At 34.8% G+C, this 24,609-nt stretch overlaps 1 protein-coding gene across 8 annotated transcripts in view; it reads left to right on the forward strand.

Annotated features, from left to right (window-relative positions):
* Positions 1-24,609, forward strand: part of ATRNL1 (attractin like 1) — a 518,966-nt gene that overhangs the window by 79,301 nt on the left and 415,056 nt on the right. For all 8 annotated transcript variants that reach the window (XM_026851052.1, XM_026851053.1, XM_026851055.1 and 5 more), the window contains exons 8-10: positions 237-492; positions 7,806-7,989; positions 11,887-12,041. In XM_026851052.1, coding sequence (XP_026706853.1) covers positions 237-492; positions 7,806-7,989; positions 11,887-12,041 — 595 coding nt within the window. The remainder of the gene's footprint in view (positions 1-236; positions 493-7,805; positions 7,990-11,886; positions 12,042-24,609) is intronic.

The following is a 24,609-nucleotide window of genomic DNA, read 5'->3' on the forward strand; positions in this document are numbered from 1 at the left end:
TTTTCATGGCTGGGTTTATTTTTCAGAGAAATAGTCTCCTTATCGTTGTTGGTTTAGCTTAAATATCATTGTCTGGGATTAGTGTCTGATATTGAGCTGGTTAATGTAAGATTAAATGTGAAGATTTAAATCAGATTGTTCAGTTATGAAATACTATGCAGCACAGAAGTATGCAGTTTAGATGTTATCGTTCTGTAATCCATTATTTGCTTTCTCTTCTTTCCCAATTTTTACAGGAAGACATCTACATGTATGGAGGCAAAATTGAAACAAATAATGGCAATGTTACTGATGAGCTGTGGATTTTCAACATACACAGTCAAACATGGAGTACCAGAACTCCTGCGGTACTTGTACATGGGCAACAATATGCTGTGGAAGGTCATTCAGCACACATAGTAGAGCTGGACAGCAGAGATGTGGTTATGATTATAATTTTTGGATATTCTGCAATATATGGTTACACAAGCATTGTGCAAGAATACTACATCAGTAAGTCACTTGAAAATAATTTTTATCACGTACTTATAAAAAGGAAATCCTGATTTGTCATTTTTAGAGTGAAGAACATGCCTGTTTTCAGAAAGAAAAATATATATTAGCAAAATAAACCTCAACTTTTTTCCTTCAAATTATATATAGGTGAGATTTCTTGTTAAGCAGCAGCTTTTGAAACCTTTTTGGAGTACAATGGCTTTGGGTATGTGTTACTGTGTTCATGGCCGTGGTACTCTGAAGGGGGTAAAGCCGAAACCAGAAATTCCACACAGTGGTTACTGTTGTGATGAGACTTACTTTTTTTACCACAGACTTACTGTTTTTACCATGGAGTAGATGGAGTAAAAAAAAGTAGAGCAAAAAAGTGAAGGACAAAGAATACAATGAGCAGTTCTTATTACAATAATGTAGTTACTTTGAAGGTTCTTTAATGTTACTGTAATATTTTAATTCTGATTTTCAAAAGGTAATAATGTAGTTCATCGTCACATATCTAAAGTGTATATATGTTACTATTAGAGGAAATAAGAGAAAACAAACACTAATTTTTGTAAATAACCTGTCATGTCTGCCTGGGATTCTTCTTGTGTGCTGCAAGCTTTTCCTAGGGGTGATTTTAAGTGCTAGAATTAAATAAACAAAGATTTTTTTTTTTTTTTTGTCTTATAAATGGTATATCTAAGATATAATTTCAATAATTTGCTTTTTCACATGCTGCTTATTTAGTCTAGAATAGAAGTACCAATAGTATGCTCACCTATTATTGTGGTTGGTTGAATTATGAAGAGGGGTACATGATTCACTCTGTAGTGTAAAATTTTCAGTCTGGTGGATTTTATTGCTGGTCTTATGGTTGAAATGTTCAACTTGTTCCTATTTTAATTTTTTTTTTTAATGTTAAAGCTCTATTTGTGGAGGATTAATAAAACAGACTATAACTATAAGCATTTATAAAACAAACAAAGAAAAAAGCCCAAACCTTTCATACTATGCAATAAGCTTTGAGTAGGAGAATGCACTTATTTCTCTGGCAGTTATTATGGGTCTGAATTATTCTGAAGTTTTTGTGTCACCTTTCTGAGATGCTAGTTTTGTCACATACTGGTGAGAAATTTAGTTTGTTAGAGAACATACACTTATATCCAATATAAATTAAACTTGTAGCAATATAGGGTACTACTGTGGAAAGCCATAGATATCACCGAGTCTATTCACGTGATGAAAGATTATTGGTGCATGCAGTGCTTTGCAGAGCATGGTCTGTATGATGACTGTATGAAACAGAACTGTTTCTGCCATGAATAATTCTCATGTTTCAGTTTACCTCATTGCCTCTTCTTTTTTCCCCTCCCCTCTAAGTTAAATGAATTTTTTTGGCAAATTTTCCTGAATTGTGTGTCATCTGTGGCATTTATATATATATATATATATAGCTTTGCAGCTTTAGGATCATTTTTCACCATGAAATTCCAGATGGTTTGAGCCAAGAATGACTAGATTTTTGGGGACTTTAGCAGCTCAGAATCCAAACTTAAAAGACAGGAAGTGATAGAAGTATTGCTGTGAACCCACCTGAATAGGAAAGAAAATTTGATGCAAGAAAGGGCTTCAGATGTTATGGAAAGAAAAATTAGAAACCAATTTTCCATCTCCCTACTTGCTTTTAAAATATACATTGCTTTAACATTTCAAATTAGGCTCCTTTATACTTTCTGAATGTTATCAGCCATGGCTTTTAGTCCTAATGAAGACTATTTTTCAAGCATTTACCAGATGCCTATGGAAAGAAGGAGGCAACTTACCTTTTGGTTCATATGAATTGAAATTCCTGTTAATGAACTTTGAACTTGATACGTGGAATCCTGGTGCTAAAACTTTCTTTAGTTACTGTGACCATGTTTTTCGTGGGGTCTGGGTCAAGAAACATCTAATGAAGTTATAATTATGGATTCCCTAGATTTTCATATAGGCATGTAGTTCTTAATAACAAAACATGTGAATCAAATGGGTGCATGGTCTGAAAATTTCTCTGACAATGTCTGATTAGCAAAGAAAGTAATTTATCTGAATCAAATTATGGAAAAATTGTACATGGTTTGCAGGCATATTTTCACCATGCAAAAGCATGGGAATTCATTTCCACTCCAAAGGTGTGGTGGTTGTTGCAGGAACAAAAGAGCTTCCTGTTGTCCTTTCTTGCTATACATAGACTTACGACTTTTGAGGAACCGATAAATCCTGGTATGGGAATTATGTGAATGATTTTACTAACTTGAACCATAAAGCTTTTCTGGGTTACTCCCCAGGGAAATTTATTTCCTTTTAGGTTAGCAATACCTCATAAACCTTCTAAGAATCTCAATGTGAGTCTCAAGGTGAATATAATAGTGGTGTTTTGTTTCAGCTGAGGTTTATAAAAGCTCCTTATATATATTGAGAAACTTCTAAGTCTTCTGTGATTTTGTTTTATTTTTTTTAGAAGACAGATTTGTTTGGATTAAGATTGCTTTTTAGGCTGAATTTTTTTATGACTTTAGAAGTAGATTATAGATTGTTTTTGACTGAAAATGTTTATTTGAAATAGTGTTAAAACAAATGGCCCTATGATATAACATGTGTTTCCTCTTTCTTTTATAAGTTAGCATAAGTCATAGTTGCTTGAAAATTTTTCAAAGTTTGTCACCACAATGAAATGAAGATAGCATACCGAGGTGACACTTGGACACTTTATTCTTTTTACCTAATCTGTTTGAAGGTTATGTTGTGGTAAGGACAGATCAGGCCACTTTATATACTTTTCCTTGGATTTTTTTAGTGGATTTATTACTGTGTATTAAAAAAAAATTCTTAAACATGTTTTTAGAAACAAGTCTATCTCCAAAATGCTATTTTAATTATTCTGTTTTGAATGATAAAATGATTATTGTTCAAATTTGCAGTTTTCTTTCATTTGGTCTTCCTTATCAATTTCATATAAGGAAATAGGATGAAAAAAAGAAAGAATAAGATTTTTGTCTTATTTTATTTGCTTTTCATTCTTTGATGATGGAACAGTGTTACATCTTTGGTCAACTTCCTGTGAGCAAAAGACTGCGATTTGTCACATTGGCCATCAAAATCAGTCCTTTTTAAATGTAAACACCATATTTTATAATTCCTTTCAAAAAGATATGAAGATTAATCTTTAAAAGTTTTTGGGTTTTGTTCACAGTGCCATTGAAAAATTGGTTATAATCTTAGTGACTAGGCATCTTCTAATTCATAGCCTACCTTTAGTAATGGCTTCCTTATATTAACTTGTTTTCTGTGTGATACATTGTTTAATGTAAGCGGCTCATCTTCCTTCCTGGAGTTGTCTTTGATATTTATAGATACCAATCCTTCTTTTTGCAAAGCTAATTATAATTAAGGCAACTTCATCTATTCCACTCATTTTAATAGTTCATCTCTATACATTTGCCACAAGGAGTTCATCTCTCTTGAACATGGATGGTTATAAAAACTTTGGGATATTCTAGGTGAGACTTTACAAGTGCTTGGCTAAATAACCTTAATCCTACTTTGCTGGGAACACTTCACTGGTGATGTAGTAAAATGACGTTTGTACTGCATCCATGAGAGAGTCATTAATGGCTCATAGAATTTCTTCAATGGAACAGAGCTCCTACTCACTCTTCTTAGTCATTATCGACTGATGAGCTTCCATTTTATAGAAGTTCGTGTTGGTAATCCTAGTTGCACAATACCTTTAAACTATTGTTGAATTTTGATCTATTTTTTCTGGTAGCCAAGATCATCCAGTTAATTCTGCATGTTTTTCTGCTGCTTCTGTGAATTGATAGTGTCTAAATTAATGCAATTATTACTCCTTAAATTTGCGACAGTTTCATAAAATACATCCATTCTGATTCTGCAGAAGTTTCCGTAGTAATCTCAGCACCTCTAAACATTGCTCATTGCTGCTTCTCATTCAGTGCCCAAATCCCATTCCATTATAATGGTTTATTTACTAATTTCCCATTGTGACAGTACAGTAGGGAGATTAGTAAAGCCCAGATACTGACAACACCTACTCTTCCTTCTGTAGATAATTGGTTTCTAGGTAAATGTGATGTAAATGCTTTGGTATATTTATATTGTCCAGTGAAACAGTTTCCTGTTATTTCAACATTTATTATTTACCTATTTCTTTAAAAAAAAACCCACCAAAAACCAAACCCCACATTTGTTCTAAAGCTTTGCATATTCGTGAGATGAGATTAAGGTCTGTAATTGTCCAGGTCTTTTCTCTCCTCCCCCGGGTCTTTAATGTGAGCAGTATAGTTGCTGTTCTTTGGTAATATCTAATGAGCTTTGTTTAAAATGCTTGCTACTGGGCCTGTAGTTTCACCTGCTCTGTCTGTCAGTTTTAGAATGGAGTCATACCTCCAGCTTCAGTACATTAAATCAGTGAGTTTAGCTTCTATCTCAGCTGTAATTTCTTTATCTAATGACATTTTTTTGTATATGCCTTTTTTTTTTTCTCCTTTTTTTTCTTTTCGTTGATCAGTCTCCTGGAAATGGTCGTGGTAAAGTGGGAGATAAGTGTGTGATTCTGTTTGACAAAGGTGACCAGAATTTGCAGCCTGTAACTGTGTCCAGGTGTTTAGTATTTGACAAATGTAATTATCTGAAGTTCTCATAGTGACTTTCCTAAGCACTTCAGGAGAAACTTTGTGGTAGAATTCTCTGGAAGATTGCCCAGATGTTGAAAAATGTTGAATTACAAAGGAAAAGTAGAAGCCCCTATTACTGGAATGATTTTGCTTGTTGTGATTTTCTTCAAAATTTATTTGACCTTCTTTTTACACTATTAGACCTACAAAGTGAAATCTGGAAATTAAAAAAAAATAATCAAATCCTTTTTTCTTATTTCTGATTTGCTTATTCATAGAGCATTTTCTGTATTTGTTTTTTTAAGTGGTTGAAGATACAGTTTCACATGACTGCTTTGGTTAATAGAGTACTTCACCTGAGCTAATAATAGTGGGATCTATTTGAGTATAAGAGTTCAATAAATGCATTTCTACTTAAAAAAAGATAGATGAAGATACATATCAATGAAATGTTTAAAAAAAACCCCAGATCATGTGCATAGTAATGTATTTAAATTCAGACAGAAGTATATTTTTGTCTGAACGTTGCAGTATTCAAGATGCTGAAGAAGTGTAAAAGACATCAAAACTGTATGTATACATTTCAGTATTCAAAATTCAGGCAGCTCAACTGAATATTAGAATCTAAAATAGAAGGAGAAACTTTAATGTGGTTTTTGACTTTTATTTCAGAAAGATGTTACTGAACCTCTTTTCTCAAATTTTTTTAGTTATCCACAGCACATGGCTTTTATTGACAAGAAGGAACAGGCTATTCATATGTCTGCACAAGTCTTGTAAAGCTATGCAATATGCAATTTTACCATGACAGTGTTCTAAATGCTACATAAACCAGTCAGATATAAATGCAAAATATTCTATTATGCATATGATCAACACCACTGTGTAAATTTATGTGGAGGAATAGTCATTTTCCCCTGAAAAGCATATATGTCTATCTTTAGGACTGATCACTATTTAAATGAAAATATGAGGATGGTGTTGGTGATAGGTGTATCTGCAGCTTGACTCCTCACCAACCCTCTTATATAAATTGTATCAAATATATTTGTTAGCATGGTAATATGTATGTAAGATACAGTATTACTGGTAAAAATTTGATGTTTTTGTTCAGAGTTGCAGTTCTTAATAGATTGATAATATCCAGTGTAGAGATTGGAATAAAATACTAGTTACATTACACTACATATAAATAATGTAAATATACTATGTCAGATATAAATAGTGTATTACACAAATATCAACATTCATATACACAAAAAATCAGCATAAGTCTTTCCATTTAATCTATACTTTATAACTTGCTATAAGCACTTGTTACTGAAAAAAAATGTAACTTGCTTATAGATGTAGTGCCTGGAAACCATTTAATGAAAGTAGAATAGCAACAATAATAACTGAAAGTCGTGACTCTTTACTGAACAGAAGAATCTGGAGGAAAAAGAGGTAATCTTAAACTACCTACGTAATATCAGATAAGAATTGAAAAGGGATTTAAACTGACTTTAAGATGAACCAAGTTATATGGTGTGTGCTAGCCTTGGATAAATAACTGTATAATGGCAGCCAATTTAGGCTAAGGAGTAGGAGAATGCTCCATTTTGAAAGTCCTTGGTCCACACTTTCTATTCTGACATAATCTTCAAGAGGCTGTAAGTGAATTATTTCTTCCATTTCATATCTGTAGAACTGGTTGCCTAATCATCATCGGCTCTTTTAAATAGGCTGGCTTCTACAGGGAATACCTCCTCGCTTGCTCTTTTTGTGACTTATGTCAGGAGCTGGGAAGATAGAGGTGGGGGGGAGAGGGAAATGGAAATTTCAGGGCCACAGGCAACAAGTCGTCACTTAACCTCTCTATCTTTTTTGTTGCTATGGTAAATTATTTTCCAGTTGTGTTTTATTCTTCAGTCATAACAGCTATTGTGAATGGTTTTATTTGGTGTCTCTTTGCAGTTATTAATGATGTGATGTAAAATGTGGATTTAAGTGCCAGTTTAATGAGCTGCTATCAAATTATCCTTCTGTGAGTTTTCAGCAACTGAGTAGATACATTTGCAGTTAAATAACTAAAAGAGTAGTTGGAAACTGATTTTTATCTCAATAATTTTACAGTTTACTACTAAAGTGCCTGTCTGTAGCCGTGTGTACGTTGAGCTACTTCACATTACGTGCTTCTCACAACTCTCAGTTCAGTTTCTGTTATGCTTCTGAGACAGTTTTCCCATGATGGAGTACAGGTGTTCCTAATGTAGCTGAAATACTGAATCCTCATCAGCCATCTCTGGTGGGAGAAAATTAAGTTTGAGAGAGAATTCATTGTAACTCTTAATTTCATATTTTCCAAAAGATTTGGGCTTTTTCTCTTTTGTCTGTGTCCTGAACTCACGCATGGGAGAATATGAGCTACTGCCTGGTACCTGTAACAACTAAGTACTTCAGATTTAATCAAGAATAGCAGATGATACTCTAATACATTATTCAGTTGCAGATATTTTGATACATTGGTATAAAGTTACTTCTTAAAACAAGTCCCTAGTTGTTGTTATATTTAGAATTATAGTAAAAATTATTTTATATCCTGTAAACTCCTAGTATTGCATGTTAGCAATTGAAAGCCTTAAACTTATGGTTTTTGTACATCTGTTACAGGGTCTAATTCTTGGCTTGTACCAGAAACAAAGGGAGCGATTGTGCAAGGTGGATATGGCCATACTAGCGTCTATGATGAACTCACAAAATCTATTTATGTCCATGGTGGATACAAAGCGTTACCTGGCAATAAATATGGATTGGTGGATGATCTTTACAAATATGAAGTTAATACTCGGACATGGTAAGTGGAATTTATAATGTAGGAAACTAAGTTATTTCTTACTGAAAAAAACCCATAAGCATAGAGTGAGGTAGAGTAAGGTTATAGTAAGGTCACATGGGTACTTCCATATCCTTTGCATGTTGCAGAACAGTATGTTCTTTGCAACAAAATGGAAGATTGTGGTAAGGGATTAGACTTGTCAGTGGATTAATGGAGCTACACATTGAAGGAATGACAAGGAGGAAGCTTTGCACATGTTCTACAAATTAAGAAAAGGTTCTCTTATCCAGATATAACCACTGTGCAGAAATAGTACATGTGCACTGCTTCCACATGTTATGAATATACCGCTGATGCGCATTCAAGTACCTGTTATTTACATACGTAGAGAAATCGAAGAATTGTGGAAGGCTATTTTTCACAAAGCTACAAGAAATGAGAGAGAAAACTCCTGGTATTGTATAAAGATCCTTAGTTATTAATTTTCTTGGTATTTATATTTTTGACAGTTCCTTGTCCCTCAAGTTTATTGTAAATTATGAATGCCACTTATGTTATGTATAAAAGTGGCCTTAAATCTTTTTTTCTTACCTTAGAGATGATTTGAGATCAAGAACTGTTTCTTAGAACATTTTATTCTTAATATTTGTGTTGAGCACTAACAACTGTAAGCACACAAGACTTCATCTCAGATGTTGGAAATGTAGGTTTGATTTCACCGAGGCTTTTGGTTTTTAATGTCACTAACTCATGACTCTGAGAAACATTATTAAAGAATTTTTTGTCCCTTTTAATGTATTTTAAAATTTCTAAAATTTTAACAATCTCTTCTTGGAACAAAGTGATATTGTATCCTTTGGTCTGATCAACAATGTGATAAAAATTGTTGGAATATTTCTATTTATTCATATAAAAACTAATAGTGAATGCTTCAATCTATACTAATGTGGCATTCTTTGCAACTTGTAGAGAACTTATTCATTTAAAGAGTATTATACTGAAAGTCAATTGTCACATGAGACTGAAAACTGGTTGAGAGAATGGGGTAATGACACTTACATGGTAATAAAATTTTTGTTTACTATATCTGTGACATAATCAATATTCAGAAATTTCAGTGAGGCATCTGAGCCTGAAAGTGCCACTGGCTAGGTGGTGCGGCATGAGGAAGAGGTGAAACCACAACAGCTTTCTAATTCTTGTGGCATTTTTCAAACTCGCATTTTCTTGTCCTCGCTCTGTTTCTCTGTCTGATCTGGATGAGGTTCATTGATTCCCTAAGTCCTGATATACAAAGCTGATTACTTTTTTATTCAGTGACACATGGGTTTTCATTTTTCATATCAAATAGACATCAGCTTTATGTTTCTTGGAACGTGAGGGGGTGATATTTTAATTCCTAGTCTGAACGTTATTTCTCATACATGATGGAGAATTACAGCATTTGTAATACCTACATTGCTCTGCATTACTTGCATGCTGCTGCCGTTGGAAATTGGGGGACAAGGTGGTGCTGGGCTTAGATAATGGCCTGAAAGAATAGAAGCACCTGCTAGCTCCTGGGTACTTCTGTTACTGTTATAACATGCTGCTGTGTGCAACACTTGGCATTGGTATAGATACCATGGCCTAATGTTTGCAGATACATGTATAAGTGCATAAATAATGAGTTCAGTGTAAAGTGTATTTGAGACTCACATAATTTTCTGGGGTTGGTATGTGTTGGAGAATGCTGAAGATTGCTCTCATCAGTGATGCTAATGGATACTGAAAATCATGGCCAAATTAACAAACTTGGTCTGTATTATGCTCCTGCTGAATCTTGGGGAAAGGTTACTGTTACCAGGAGGAATGAGACTGAGAATACAATATGCAAAGTTTAGGGGGGAAAGAAACCCCCTGTACAACATGGAGACCAGGGTGAGGGCAATGTAGTTGGTGACAAGTAGACAAGTGAGTAGCCCGAAGAAAAAGTGTGAGGATTGCTGTTATAGCCACTGTGGAGAGGAGAGGAGAGAGTCTGTGTTCCTTGGAACAGTGTACAGCTCTTTAGGCCTTTAGTGATCAAGACGACTATTTGTAGACAGCTGCGAGGCGCGATAATCAAGACAGAGCCTAGCGTATAGCAGTTAATGTAAATTAGGAAGTAGCTGTAGAAAACTGGTAAAGCAAAAGACAGAAAGAAATCTGTAGTCTGAATGGATAAGAACAACATGTTCTTAGTATCATTCTTTCAACTCATAGCAGCAGTATTCCTCCATTGCTCATTCAAAATAACTGTTAAAAATAATGTCTTTGTCCATTTCCTTGTCATTCCTAATTTTATATGTTGCTAATTGATGAATTGAACCCAAATATCATGTTTTTCTGGGTAGATACCATAATTGATCTGTATCAAACTGGTTAGAAAAACACAGTTACGTGGTGCATTGTTTTCAAAGTATATTTATGAGAAATACACAACAAAACCAGAAGTTACTTAACAGAACAAAAAAAAGGGTTAAAACTGGAAGCACGTTGGTGGGTATGCTGTTTGCTTGAAGGAATTACTGCATTTTTAAACAATTTAAAAACCCCTTCGTTTACTTCCATTTAGTCTGTATTTCCTTCAATGTTACTTTCTATGGGTAGGGGGGAATTGAAATAAATGAGAACATGAGAACTTAGGTTTAATGCCTTCCTCTCACCTTGTTTAAACATATTATCTCTTATATGATCACCTTAGAAAATATTTACGTCATTATGTCTAAACAATGGGACATACTTTAAACCCTTTCACCTAAACCTTATGACGATGTAAAAATATTGAACAAATGTTACCAGTGTGATCCAAGAGAGGCAGTATTATTCAATCAGAAGGAACGATTGTCAAGTCAGTATGTTCCTCTGTTACAGGAAACAACTGACAAAACAGTTTAATTGTAAGTGTAAGAAACATGCAGTAGCACAAGTGAAAGTGAGTCTAAACTTGAAAACTCTTAGATTACTGAGACGAGTTTATCAGAGGAATGTTAATAATAATTTGTACTGGTGATCTAATCAGCTCTTGATAAACATGTCTACATCTGGTCTACTTAACTAATTCAGGCTGGCAAAACCCACAAACGCTTACTCTCTCCCTCGGTAAGATTTATGTGCTGTGATTGAATCAAGTTTGTATCTTGTTCTTTCTACTAACCCCACACCTGCCCCTTTAAGACTAGTAGTATTGATAGCTCTTGGCTACTGTTGGGCACATTTTATTGCTCTGGCACAAGGCAGACCGCATAGTCACAGGCTAAAATGAATGAAGAGATCAAAGACTCAATCTGTGTGGATTATTTTTTTTTTGGTACTGAAATTCTGTATGTTTGAGTTTGCCAGCCTGAATATATTTATGAAGCAGTGCAAGTGTGTTTCATCATACCTAGAATGACTTCTACCATTTCTTTTCCAGGTCTGAGTGTTCAATTAATAATAATAAAAAAATGTTTCTTCTTTCCCAATACTTAGGATGGTCTAAAGACTCCTTTAGCCTTCTAAAGAATTCTTTACTGAATTTCTTGAGCAAAAAAGTTTAGCTAAGGATATATAAGAATAGGTATTAATAATATGACTAGATTTTAATTCAGAGTAAAACTTACCATATCATTAATCAATTGTGGAGAATGTGAACACGATACAATTTATTTCATACACTTTATTGAATAAAAAAATTTAATTTAAACCACCCGTGACATTTTAAATGCATACTAAATATAATTGTTGTAACACGAGAAAATTAATAATCTTAGAAAGAATCTGAATACATTTCATCATATTTACTAATAGCTTTAGTGTTTTCCTTGGATTTTATATTGATTTCATCTATACATTTTCTTGATGTGTGTATACAGTGTGTCACATGTCAGTGTATTAATTTTTTATATTTTACAGGACCATTTTGAAAGAGAGTGGTTTTGCAAGGTACCTTCATTCAGCTGTCTTAATAAATGGAGCTATGCTAATTTTTGGTGGAAACACTCATAATGATACTTCCCTGAGTAATGGTGCAAAGTGTTTTTCTGCTGACTTTCTTGCATATGATATAGGTATGTATTGTATGGTAATTTTCTCATTTGAGTTCGAAATACCAGTTTTGCTTTCTCAAGTCCAGCTAATGATACTCTTTAAAGTCTTTATCCAAAAGACCTTCAAGTTATTTATAAATCATATTGTAAAATTAAAACCAGGCTTTTGTTCCATGATATTCTTAACGTTTTAGTTTGTGGGACAAAGCATAGTAGCTAAAATGATCAGTTAAAAAAATATACCTGATAGTGTCTTATAATACAAAGAACAGTTATGTTGCTAAATGAATTGTCAGAGTTTGTCTTTTGGTGTTATGAAAGTGTGTTGTGCAGAGACCCTGGTGGTTATTACCTCCAAGTGTTGATTTTTTTCATACTAAATATCTACATAATACTAATAAAATATAATGCTGAAATTGAATAAACAAAACCAATTAAAAAATCCCCCTAAACCAGAACCCAAACATTTCCCCAAGTAACACTTGAGAGGTTACTAATAAGGTTTGGAATTGGCAGGGTTTGGTAAAATGCATTACTCAGTGATTATGTCAAGGCACCACAGTGGGTCTGAATTGAAAACTGGGGAGTGGAGAAGCCAGGGTAGGCAGCAGTCGGAAAGGCAAGTCAGGGTTAATCAGGTGGTGATACTCAAGAAACTGAGAATGCTTCAGCAGCCACAAGCAGAAGAGCAATCTGGAAACACAGCAAGTCCACACCGCAAGAAGCAGAGTCTAGAGAAACAACCTCTTGGGAGACTGACTGTGGTACGCAGCTGGTTGTAGCTGAATAGACTTAGATTGGGGCTGATAGCTGAGACACGTGGATTTTGCTTGATATCTTCCTCTGACAAGCTGCCCTGCCCTCTCCTGCCTCTTCCCATGCATTTCAGATCAGAGTAATAATTAAAAGATTCCTGCCTTTGAGACATTACTTGGTCAATATAAATGCTTCAGTGTATGCCTGTTTCACAGAGCAATACCCCACCCAAAGTCTAGCATGAGCAGTCTTGCTGAGTGGGAGGAAAATTCTGGGGGACAGTCCCTTGTATAGACTAATGGGATAGTTCATTAAATGAAACAGGATAATAATAGACCATGGAATACTTTTGCGTCATTATGTTAAAGATAAATTGTATTTCTATGGACAACAGTGCAATGAAAATGGCTAGTCTGTTTGTGTTAAGTTTCACAGGACAGGAGATAGTTCTCATCCGATGCTGCTAAAAGAAAAATTTACTTGTGAAGCACTAAAGCCTGCTAGTACGTTGTACAAATGTCAAATTACAGAATACATTCCCAGTTACTAAGTTCAAAAGGAGAACTGAATAGTAACGAAATAACTCCACAAAACTTTGCTGACAACTGTCTGGGAGGAGGCTGGACTATCATTCAGGGAGAATGAGATAATTGAAAATGACAGTCAATATGAGATAATGTTTAGTGGAACAAGGTGCAAGTCATGCACTTACGAAATGATAAGAATTTTCTCCTACAAACTGAAGGAAATGACAGTGGCTTGTGTGTCCGAGTCAGGAGTGATATGTGGCTGTGGAATTGGCCTAAGCAGTTCTGATGGGAAGAACACACATTTAAGACGGACAAACTCAAATAAGGCTCTGCATGGCCAGTGATAGTAAGGATGACTTGAAGCATGAGGAGCCTTTAGGAGATAATAAAAGGATGTTGTATATTTAATTTCACAAGAGAGTGGCTGAGAGCAGAACAGATTGTTGTATATAAGTACACAAGAGTACGCTTTGGAGGGAAACTCTTTAAGGTAAAAGAGTCTCGGGGCAAGACTAGATGTGGGTAAGCTTTCAGTCTGTAGAATGGTTCCAACCATTAGAGCTGGGCAGTTATGGAAAAGCTTTTCTATAAAATTGTGGAGGCTGTAAATCTAAGGGAATTTAATAAGTCCACAATCTGTTTCCTGTCTTGTTTATTGCCAGTGCTGTTCTTACCATAAATAGTTTTTCCCTTCCCTAATGTTCATGTCTGTATTTTATGCATAGGCTGCAAATATAAACACACAGGTCATACTTGGGCTGAAAAGAACAGCCACTTGTCCTGAGTGCTAAAAATTGCAAAATGTGTCTGAGCAGTCTGGGAAATGGTGCGTGATATTGTTGAGAAAAGCCTGTGGATAGTGCCTAGAAACTACTTTTGGCAAGTGTTAATCATCTGACTACAGTAGTAGAAGAGGGTGAGACATGATCCTTTCTATAGGACTAGTTGATGGCTCTTTATGGTTTTCTGTATAGATATCAACACAAGGTGTTTGCTTTCATATGAAAATAATCAGTAAATTAAGTACCTGGAACATATATGTGTTATTTCCTGCCAGTTTCACTGGGTGTGCCTATAATGCCTTTTCAAACCAGTTGAATTTTTGGACTATATCCCTCTATTACATATTCTATAGCTTCTTGTAGGCATCTGATGGTGTGAGCTATTGATTTTGTTCTCACTTCAGTTTACATCTGGTTTTAATTTTTAACGAAACAGAACTCCCTCTTCATTTTAGAGGGTAATATTGCTTATTGGTCTACATTTATTTGTAGAATGTGCACTTGAGAATCAATAGTATGAGTCTCAGGATCTGAATAAGTGTAACTTTGTCTTTCATGCAGCAAGAGTTTTTTTATCATGCTTGATGAAAATGTTGTATGCTCTTTTTTTTTTCTTTTTTAATGTGAAACAATATTTTGTTTTCTTCTAGTTGATTACAGTATTTAATATGGTATTCATATTTTCTTGCAAGTCACATTCTTGATGTATTATGAAGCCGATGAAGTATAAAAGAAATTGCTGTAGTAATTACTCTTTAAAAAAAAATTTAAATCTATGAAGATTGATTTGATTCAGACTTAATCTTCTGTATTCTTTTCACCAAATTAAAAACACAATTTCACAGCACATCTTAGATAGACATACTTTTTCCAGAAAACAGTAAATACTTATCTTACTAAGGATTAAATAATTATGGAGTGGGTATATTTCAGAATTTTATTTACTTTTTATCATGAGTTTTTGAACAACACTTGGAAGAAAAAATATATGATGCTATCAGTATCACGTTTCCTAGATACTTTGCAAGTGATGGAGTGTTGTGCTCTGTCTTGTAAAAAATGGGTGCTGTCTGGAAACCAGCTGAATCCTGGAGATAGAGCCTATACTATTTATGTTCATGTTGGGCTATAGAGTACTTTTGATTATATCTCTTATTATATGTGACATAGTGTTATGGATAGGTTGCTTCAGCTTTTTATTATCCATGAAAATGCTTACTGTTTTTCATATTCATGTGAAATAACTATTTGGAGGGATTCATCTCAGTTAAGTTTAGCTGTATAAAAGGTTGTTTTCTAATATAATCTCGTAATCCAGTCTCCTTCTCTAGGATAGAGCTGGTCTTTTTTTCTTCTTTTTCTGAAATTAATCATTGCTCTCTAGGTACTGAACTTAGTCTACATGAATAAATTTTAGACGGTTAAATGTAAATGTCATGAGCCAAGACCTCAATTCAGTCATTTAAAATGCATACTGCACCTGAATATATTTGTTAAACTTGGAGATCTGGAGATGTTATAAAAACTATTATGGTGCCCTAATTTTCATAATTTATGTTGTTTAGTGTGTTTACTTAAATAACAGTTAGTTTATAAGTCTGCTGCATAAAATGAGCTTTAGAAAGCAGGCCTTTGGTATGCTTTTGTCCTTCTCTGATATTTTAGCAAACTCCTCTGCTAAGTTGCTCTGGCAGCTCCTTAAAGATCCACAAATGTTTATCCTCGTAGAGGTGAGGTATTTTCCAACTGTACTGATATTGCTTCCATTATGCTGACAGAGGAACCTTAGCAATGGGGACAGGGCTGCCACTGGGCTCAGTCTTGGATGCTGTGGTTGACCTGCAGTTTTCTAACTGATATTTGTTATGGCTTTTCTTATCTGCTGTTTACTGGAGTGCTGTAGTTATCTGCTCAGTATGTAAAAAGGAACTGAAGGGCTTCAACTGGTGGAGGTCCCGCCTATTATGGACGTAATGTCACTGTTCAACCTAGGATGTTTATTCAGGTCTTCCATTATAGCATTTTGAAAGATACTTGTAGCAGCCTTCTCATTTAGAAATTGAGAAAGTGCATATAGCAAGAATATATATGCAGTGCTTGTGAAAATCTGTGCTCTGTGACAGCTCTTTGGAAATCGGGGAGTTATATGTGCAAAGGACAGCTTGTACGATAACTATACACATAATAATGACAGTTATTACAAACTGAGATGTGTGTGTCTGAAAATCTGGCTTCATGCTTGTAATTAATAGGGATTTATCTTTCAAAATAAGATATTATCTTGTTCTTCGGTCTTTGCTGTGCAATTGAGAAACTATATATTAGGATCTGTACCCCAAGTTGTCCTAATTCCTTAGCACTGCTTTGTAATATATAAAAATCACATACCTTTGGGAGCCCGAGACATGGTATAAAGAAAGTAGATAATCGTCACTGACTTCTACAAAGTTCTTAGATCCCACAGAGATTAGTTTAAATAAATATGTAATAGAACTAGAGAGGAAGCATGACACGTGTCACTATTCATGTTTTGCTTATGTTTTCTTCTTGGTACAAAGATTGATATTAGTTCAGTCTGCTTTTTTTTTTTTTTTCTTTGGGAACTAAATCCCACGGGTTGGTGACTGTTGGCCTCAAGTTCACCACTGAACTAGGTTTTCTGCCTACAGAGTGGTAGAGTGGTTCAACCAGGCTAGTGTGCTGGGGATATTTTTTTCGGAATAGTTGATTAATTGAATTATATACATTGTATAGAGAATAGAATACACTTCAGAGAGAAACCATGGTGACCTGTCTACTGTGCAAAGTTCTAGTCCAACTCCTGCTCCAAACAAAGTGTTATTGTTTTGCAGAAGTTAGTCTAATGAGTACACATCTTGATAACTGGGCTGAATTCTGTGGAAGAGTAAGAGCTCTGAAATAAATAACATTCTATGCAAAGAAGTTCTTTTTTTTTTTTTTAAAACATTTATAAACAAAATTAAACCATTTCACGAAGACATCTCATTCTTTGTCATGACTAGTGATTATTTGGTGCAAGTTAGGAGATTTGAGGATGTTTTATACATACATTTACATGACTTTGAACAAAAGTAGTATTCTTGAATCAGCTATCGGCTGAAAGGAGATAAAAGCTATTATGGATTCTTCTTGCTGCTATTAGCCTTCTGATATTGCAGCAATCATGAGAAACCCTCCCATAGAAATGCAATTCTGTGGTATTGTCCCAAAACATACCAGAAGTTACACTGTGAGTGTTCAGCCACACTCTCTTATCTTCCGGGCTGTACCAACAACAAGCTTTTTGGAACAAGATTATGTCTGGTAAACAGATTTGGAGCAAGAATCCTACCCTGCTCTGTTCTCTCATGTAGACTTGGGCAGAAAAGAGGGTGCAGCATTAAAACTTTGTTTTTTTTGCTTTTATCCTCAATTGTTATATTTGATATGAAGGTTTTAAAAAACACATCATGTGTCTTCCTTATGCTGCCCTATAATGTTACAGTGCTGATAAATGTATTGTCATACAAATTGTAAATCAGATTTATACATTAGCATTACTGGAAAGCTTTTATCTTTCTAAATGTGTGGATGGGTAGTTGGAAGGCCATGTCCATGTGGGTTTTAATTTTCTGAAGGAAAGCTCAATATTGGCCCTGGGGAACCCGTTGAAGTACTGCTTAAAAAAACCCACCACCACCATGCTATGTATTTAAATACATACATGTATTAAGTATATATTTAAGTGTATGTATATACACAAATTTACACATGTGCATGTTGAACTTTATATTATATTTTATGAGTATTCAGATGCAGAATTTGCAGATAGAAGTAGATTAATTGGCCACACAGAATCAGAATTTAAAAGGGATTCTAACTACTGATTGATATTTAAAAATAAAAGGAAAAAATGCTTTTTCTAAGAGTAAGGATATTTATTTTAGCTCCTGGCTAAATGGTAATGTTAGTAAATATATTTCTGTATGCCTAAGGCACTTCCTGTAGTTTCAGTGTATGAAGCATTCAGTCTGTCTTTTGTTTCATGTACGCCAGTTGCTAAGGTACCTGGATACCCTAGAAATATATAGAGGATGACTGACAGGGAACCTCTATAAAAGACAAAATCTGAAATCAGTGATACGTGGCAGCTGCTTCCATGCTCTCTCTTAGTGGTAGCTGTATTTCAGCTTTGTCTGTATCTATGGGAGAAGTGCAATAATCCATACATCTAAGATAATGATATACTCCACAATGTTTCTTTTGTAAGTCTTGTTACTATCTGAATTTCAATTTATTATTATGGATTAAATAATATGCAAGTTCAATTCCTAATGAAAGACAATATTGCATGTGAAATATTAAGTTTCTTTTAAGGACAGCTCTTAGAAATCTCATCTTTGGAAAAAATTTTGAAGACTATTTCATGAGTTTAACTATAGTTTCACTTGTAATCAAACATATTGCTTGTATTTTGTTATGAAATGAATTGTTTATTCAGAAATTGTTTGCTCGTAAAATAAATTGTTTCAACTCTAGTCCTTGTCATCAACAAAATAAACATGCTTAAATGTCTCTAAAGATTTATTTTTTTATCGATTTCCAGTGCAAACCTATCTATTTTTACAATTCTTCCTCCTTCTGGAGTTAAGAGATTATCAATGTTCTATCACAAAGAAAATGTAAAGCAGCGGCTGTGATAGATTGTTTTATGTGTTCCTGAGCACTTAAGTCATAAATGCAGTTCTGGTGCAGTCTGTAGTAGCAATTACCTCCGTATCACTGTACTATTAGAAGAGCAGAACTGTAATAATATAATGCACTAATTGCTCCATTTAATAGTAAAGCTCAAGGTTGTTGGTTTTTTTTTTTAATATTGCTTAGGGAGTCACTGTTATGTATATAGACTCTGCTGTAGATGTTAGATCTATAGTTTAAATTCAATTCATGCTGTTTCAGACATAGTTGCCATTATGTTTTCCTGAGAGTAAGGAGATTTTTATTATCTGAACAAAGTAAAATATTTATGCAGTGTGGATTGAATTGAAAAGTAAGTTTTGTGTTCATACCTAACTGTCATGGTTTAACCCCAGCCAGCAACTAAGCACCAGGCAGCCGGTTGCTCATTCTTCCCTGTCCAAAAAAAAAAAAGGTGAAATTTATGGGTTGAGATAAGTTCAATAAGTAAAATATAACAACAATAGTAATGATGATAATGATAATAATAAAGGATATAGCAAAAAGATAACTAACACCATAGAGAAAAAAGCCCAAGTGATGCACAATGCAATTGCTCACTACCTGCTAACTGATGTCTGGACATTCCAGAAGCAGTCATCTGCCCCTCCCTGCCAGCTTCCCCCAGTTTATATACTGAGCACAATGTCTTGTAGTATGGAATATCCCTTTGGCTAGTTCAGGTCAGCTGTCCTGGCTGTGCTTCCTCCCAGCTTCTTGTGTACCTCCTCACTGGCAGAGCATGGGAAACTGAAAATTCCTTGGCTTAGGATAAGCCCTACTTAGCAACAACTAAAGCATCAGTGCGTTATCAACATTATTTTCACGCTAAATCCAAACCACAGCACACTACCAGCTACTAGGAAGAAAATTAACTCTGTCCCAGCCAAAACCAAGACACTAACTTTAATGGTGTTTTAGTTGTTTATGGTGTTCAGTTGTCCAGAGTCACAAAAAAAGAGAACCAGACAGAGTGTGTGCCCATACTTTTGTGAAACAATATTTCTTCTTTTACCAGAGTACAACTGAGTAGTTACTGGAAATATGTGAAGAGAAAATACAAGCATAATCTGACATTGGATTTTACATAGTATGTAAGGCTGCATGGTCGGTGTTAGAGTGTGTCACTGAGCAGAATCACTGGCATTTCAAATCTGTTTAAGTAGTTTAAAATCAAGAAAAGTGTTAATGTAGACATGAAGTAGGTAGCTTTGTATACCTTTTTGTAAAGCATAGCTCCAAATGGAGTAAAATGTCACTAAACAGGCCTGCCAATGTCAAAATACAAACGTGATCATGGAAGTAAAGTAAGGAACATCGGTTGCCCCTTTTTTAGAGACTGACCTAACAATTTTTGCTTCCTATTTCTAACAATATTATTTTTAAAATTTTGTATTCAGTGTAACAGCACTAACTCAGAGTAGTGAAGAGTAGTTAATAGTTAGGGTGCTTTCCTCAGAGATGAAAGCTCTAGGTTTGAATCCCACTGGGGAGGAAATGAACCTGTTGGGTCATTATTCTAGCTACAATTAAAGTATATAAAATAAACCTTTTTTTCTTTTATAGTATTTTATAAGTATGAACTCTTTCTGTTCTTTAAAGGGAATGGTAAGACTATCACTTGAAGAGAGTTCCACCTGCCAGTTCTGAGTGGGCATGGTGCTTCTGGTTTAGTCTTGAGTGCAGTATTGGGCATTGCTCGGGGGGGGGAGAAAAATGAAGATGAAGTGTAAAGAAACTTCTGTTCAATCCTTACAGTTTTTCATCTAAATTTCTATAGTATTTTCTGCAGAGGGAATGTTTAAGTTCCTTGATGTTTTCTTATATTCTGTATAAAATTTTGTAGATATGAGAGCAAGTTGTCAAGATTTTCAGTCATTCTCAGAGTTGTTGAAAATAATTGAGATGTCCATAATACATTTAATAAATCAGATGAAGAAAGGAGAGACTAATCACCTTTAAAACAGCTTGTAGATGTGTGGTTCTATTTAGATTTTCATAAATCAGAATTTGAACTGGAGATAGTTGGATGCTCAACTTCTACAATTCTTGAAACCGCTTTATTAATTCAGACATGAATTTAATGGAGCTGTGTTAACTTGCTTCTGCTTCAGTTCTGCCCTAATGTTTAAGTAATACATTGTTCAAAATTAGATGTGAAAGATAAGTCCAAACTTTATAGTGCCCTCCACCCCTAAACAGGTTTTTAATGATATCTTCAACTGTATATCCGAAGAGCAAAAGTCACTCAAAATGACCTGCAGGCCTAACAAAATGAACTAGGATTCTGTATTTCCCCTATTTTTTTCAGTCACATTTTGGTAAATCTGGTCTTAGTTAAATAATTTAAAGCAGATCTATGTTAGAGTATTTTACTGATGTGACAATGTTGATTAGAAATGTGACTTACTTTTCTGTGAAGTCATATTGGGAAACATTCTAGTAATGCATGAATACATTGTACTAGTGTTTTTATATATAAATATATATATATATATATTAGTATGATATATACTATAGCATATTCCTCTTGCCCTACTGTATATGCTGTTATAGTACCTTTGTATTGATGTAACTGATTGTATTTTCAGTGATCTCAATAATGGAACCTTAATGGTCCCTAGTGAATTCTCAGGGACTCCTTCCCTGTGTCTCTGTGTCCCTTGTAGACAGCCTAGATTCCCATGTGAGTTCAAGATCTGTGAAATTTTCTGTACTGTTGCAACATTGAGAACTTTTATAGAAAATGTCTTGGTCATCCTCTCTGATAGCAGTAATGCAATATTGCCAGTAGGATGTAGATGAGAAGAATACAGGTGATTGCACAAAGTGGAGGGTGTCGAGGCCTATGGGGGTGCACTACCCCATGCAAAGTATAACTGGGGTTTTCCTCTGACAGCATCAGCTGGATCACCTCGAATCTGGTGCATTTCTGTGGCATGTTTTACCACATCAGTAACTTGTGTGGCTGGCAAATTCACTCTGAGCCACCTGTGTATCATCTGGTAACCGTTTAATTTACACCAGGGAGGAGTATGAAGCTTTTTGTTATTTAGTAGGAGTAGTTCTTTAAGTTGAAGCCTTACTAATAGGAATAAAAGCCCCTGTATTCCTCACACTTTTCAGTGACTCCAAATCAATTAGCAGAATATTAAATTATCACTTCATCTGCTTAGTAACTGTTTTTGTTAAAAACAGTATACACTTCTGTGTGCTATATATTATACCTGGATTCATGCAGAGACAATGGTAAATACAAGCAATACCATATCTTCCACTTATTATCTGCTTAATACCTTAAGAGTGCATGGCATTTGAGAGTAAAGTATTTATTTAATTCTTCACTCTCTAGAGCTTACCATCCTTATTAGACTTAATACAACAAATACAACGCACAAAAGGCTGTAAGTGAAACTCATACTGCCTTTGCTGTTTGTGGCTTTTTTCTTGGAACTGTACTGCAAATATGGGTACTTTGAAATGTTCAGAAGAAATTTGGAGATGATGGGCAGGGATGAATTCTATTTGATTCTTTACCAAACCCCACCAAAAATCAGTTGGTTAACTATCTGTATTTGGTATTAACCGATCTGGGCAGAGAAACTCAGATCAGGAATTTAAAGCTGAGCAAAAGTATTACTCTTGCACAGTTCTCCGTTCAGTGTTCAGTAGTCATTGAGAAGGCTAGAAGGAGATAAGAGGGAAGGCTATTTGTAACGTGCTTCCCTCCCCCTTTTTTTCTTGTACTTATTGAAAAGACCTGCCAGTTTGACAAATACCATTGGCAAGAAAGGAATTATTATATCTCCAGCCCTCAAGGGTTTCTTATCTCAAAGCTGGCCTTTATTATGGTTTTATGGTTTTCCTTTGGCATTAAATCTTGCTTTTTCTTAAATAAATTTCTAAGTACAGGAAACACTATATATTTGTATATATGTTTGTAAAAATACAAAAAAGTGCAACAGTTTCCAAAACCAGATGAAAATTTAGTGTGGGTTTTTTAAATCATTTCCTTTATCATCAAAGGCATATAAGCTCAAACATGCTGTTTCTGTTAACATGCAATGACTTACAGAAGCAAAAACTTGATTTTAAAGTATAACTGTAAGATTTTGCTGATCAGTTGTACAATCAAAATGTTTGCTTTTTATAGCTTTTAAAATTGAAATATTTTCTTGAAATAGAAATTGAATTCCTGATTGTTGGTCGCTTATTTCCAATAAATGATATTATTGTTCTGCGTTTCTTACATACTTCAAACATCATGGAGGCATCAAATGCCAGTGTTATGCTGGAATATGGGGATTACACAACTTTCATATTTAATAGTACTCCTATCTTCATCTGCAACTTGTGATCATAAGTAATTGATTGTTACCCTAGTACTGTGATCTATTTTGTTGAAACTGTTTTCAGGAACAGTGATTCTAGCATGTATATACTTTCACCATTCTATTCAAGTAGAGAAAAAAAATAAATTGTGAAATGTGAACTCTATTAACAATACCATAATTTTGTAATATTGTCTTAACAATGATAGTGACAGAAGGTAGAAGTTGAGAAGTGGCAAGATTTTGGGGGTGCATTAGGAAGTGACTTAAATTTACTGTACTTTCTTTTACTTCAAACTATTAAAGCCATTCTGAGTTTACCATCTGATGTTGAAGTTATTGGTGTTTGGACCATCTGTGTTAATCTCGTAATAATGTGCTTTTAGTTTCTGTCCGCAGTTTATAAAAAGATGTAATTGGCCTATCTATCACAGCCACAGCCTCACTCTGACTCTCTATGGGCTCAGGCTCTGATCCTGTGGAAGCCCAAGTCAATCTAGTGGCATATTGTGCAGTTTTGCCTGTGGCCATGACGTCCTGTCCCCTCTCATGTGCTGAGTCCACCCTTGTGTGACCTTGCACCGAGCTTTTTTGGCACGATATGCTAACAGGCTACTAACTGGACAAAGTGCTGCTCAGAATAATTTTCTTCATTAGAAGTGCGTGAAGAGCAGCATTAGCAGAGATGAACTCTCTGACAGCGGGAATGAGAACAGGGCCAGTGTAGCCAGCAGTTAGAGTGACTTAGGCTCTGTATGACAACAGCCTGGAGGACAGTTTGACCCTCTTGGATTTCCTAATATCCATTTTTTCTTGTTTTAGACTGAGGAAGAAGGAAGAAAGAGTGTTGTGGTGTTGTTTTTTTTTTTTTTTAAATTATTTTATTTATCTTTCAACCTTAAGCAGACTTCCTTGAAATATGTGGTCTGGTAGTGATTGCATAAATTATTCCAAATTTTAAAATTAAGTATACCTTATTTAGATGTAGCTGTCATTGGAATCTTACAGGTAAATGAATTCAACAATATTAGGTAAAAATCAACCTGGGTAATAACTGCATTAAGACCCTGGAGACAGTTAGATTTCAGATGTGTTCCCCACAGTCTTGCTGTATGTCAGCAACTTTTTCTGACTGTTGGTTTCTGTCAACACTTCTGCTTCTCTGTGGTATTAACACTGACTCTGCAGCTTCTACAGGCATGTACTCTGTCCAGTTCTGTATATTTTGGAGAGTATGCTGAGCCAATAGGTCTTTTTTTTTTTTAATCTTAGTGTCCAAATTGATAGCTTTGCCACTGGTTTAAAAGAAAAAATGTCATCTTGTTATTCTGGTTTCGAGCAACGTGAAGGCAAAATGCAATTAAGTTTTCATTGAGCATATCTGAAAGGAGTATATCATTATTAAGCACGTAAATATATATATATATGCGTAAACTGGAGAGGTCTCTCCCCC

Source organism: Athene cunicularia (assembly GCF_003259725.1).
Source record: "Athene cunicularia isolate RWA chromosome 6 unlocalized genomic scaffold, athCun1 chr6_part1, whole genome shotgun sequence".
NCBI lineage: Eukaryota > Metazoa > Chordata > Aves > Strigiformes > Strigidae > Athene > Athene cunicularia.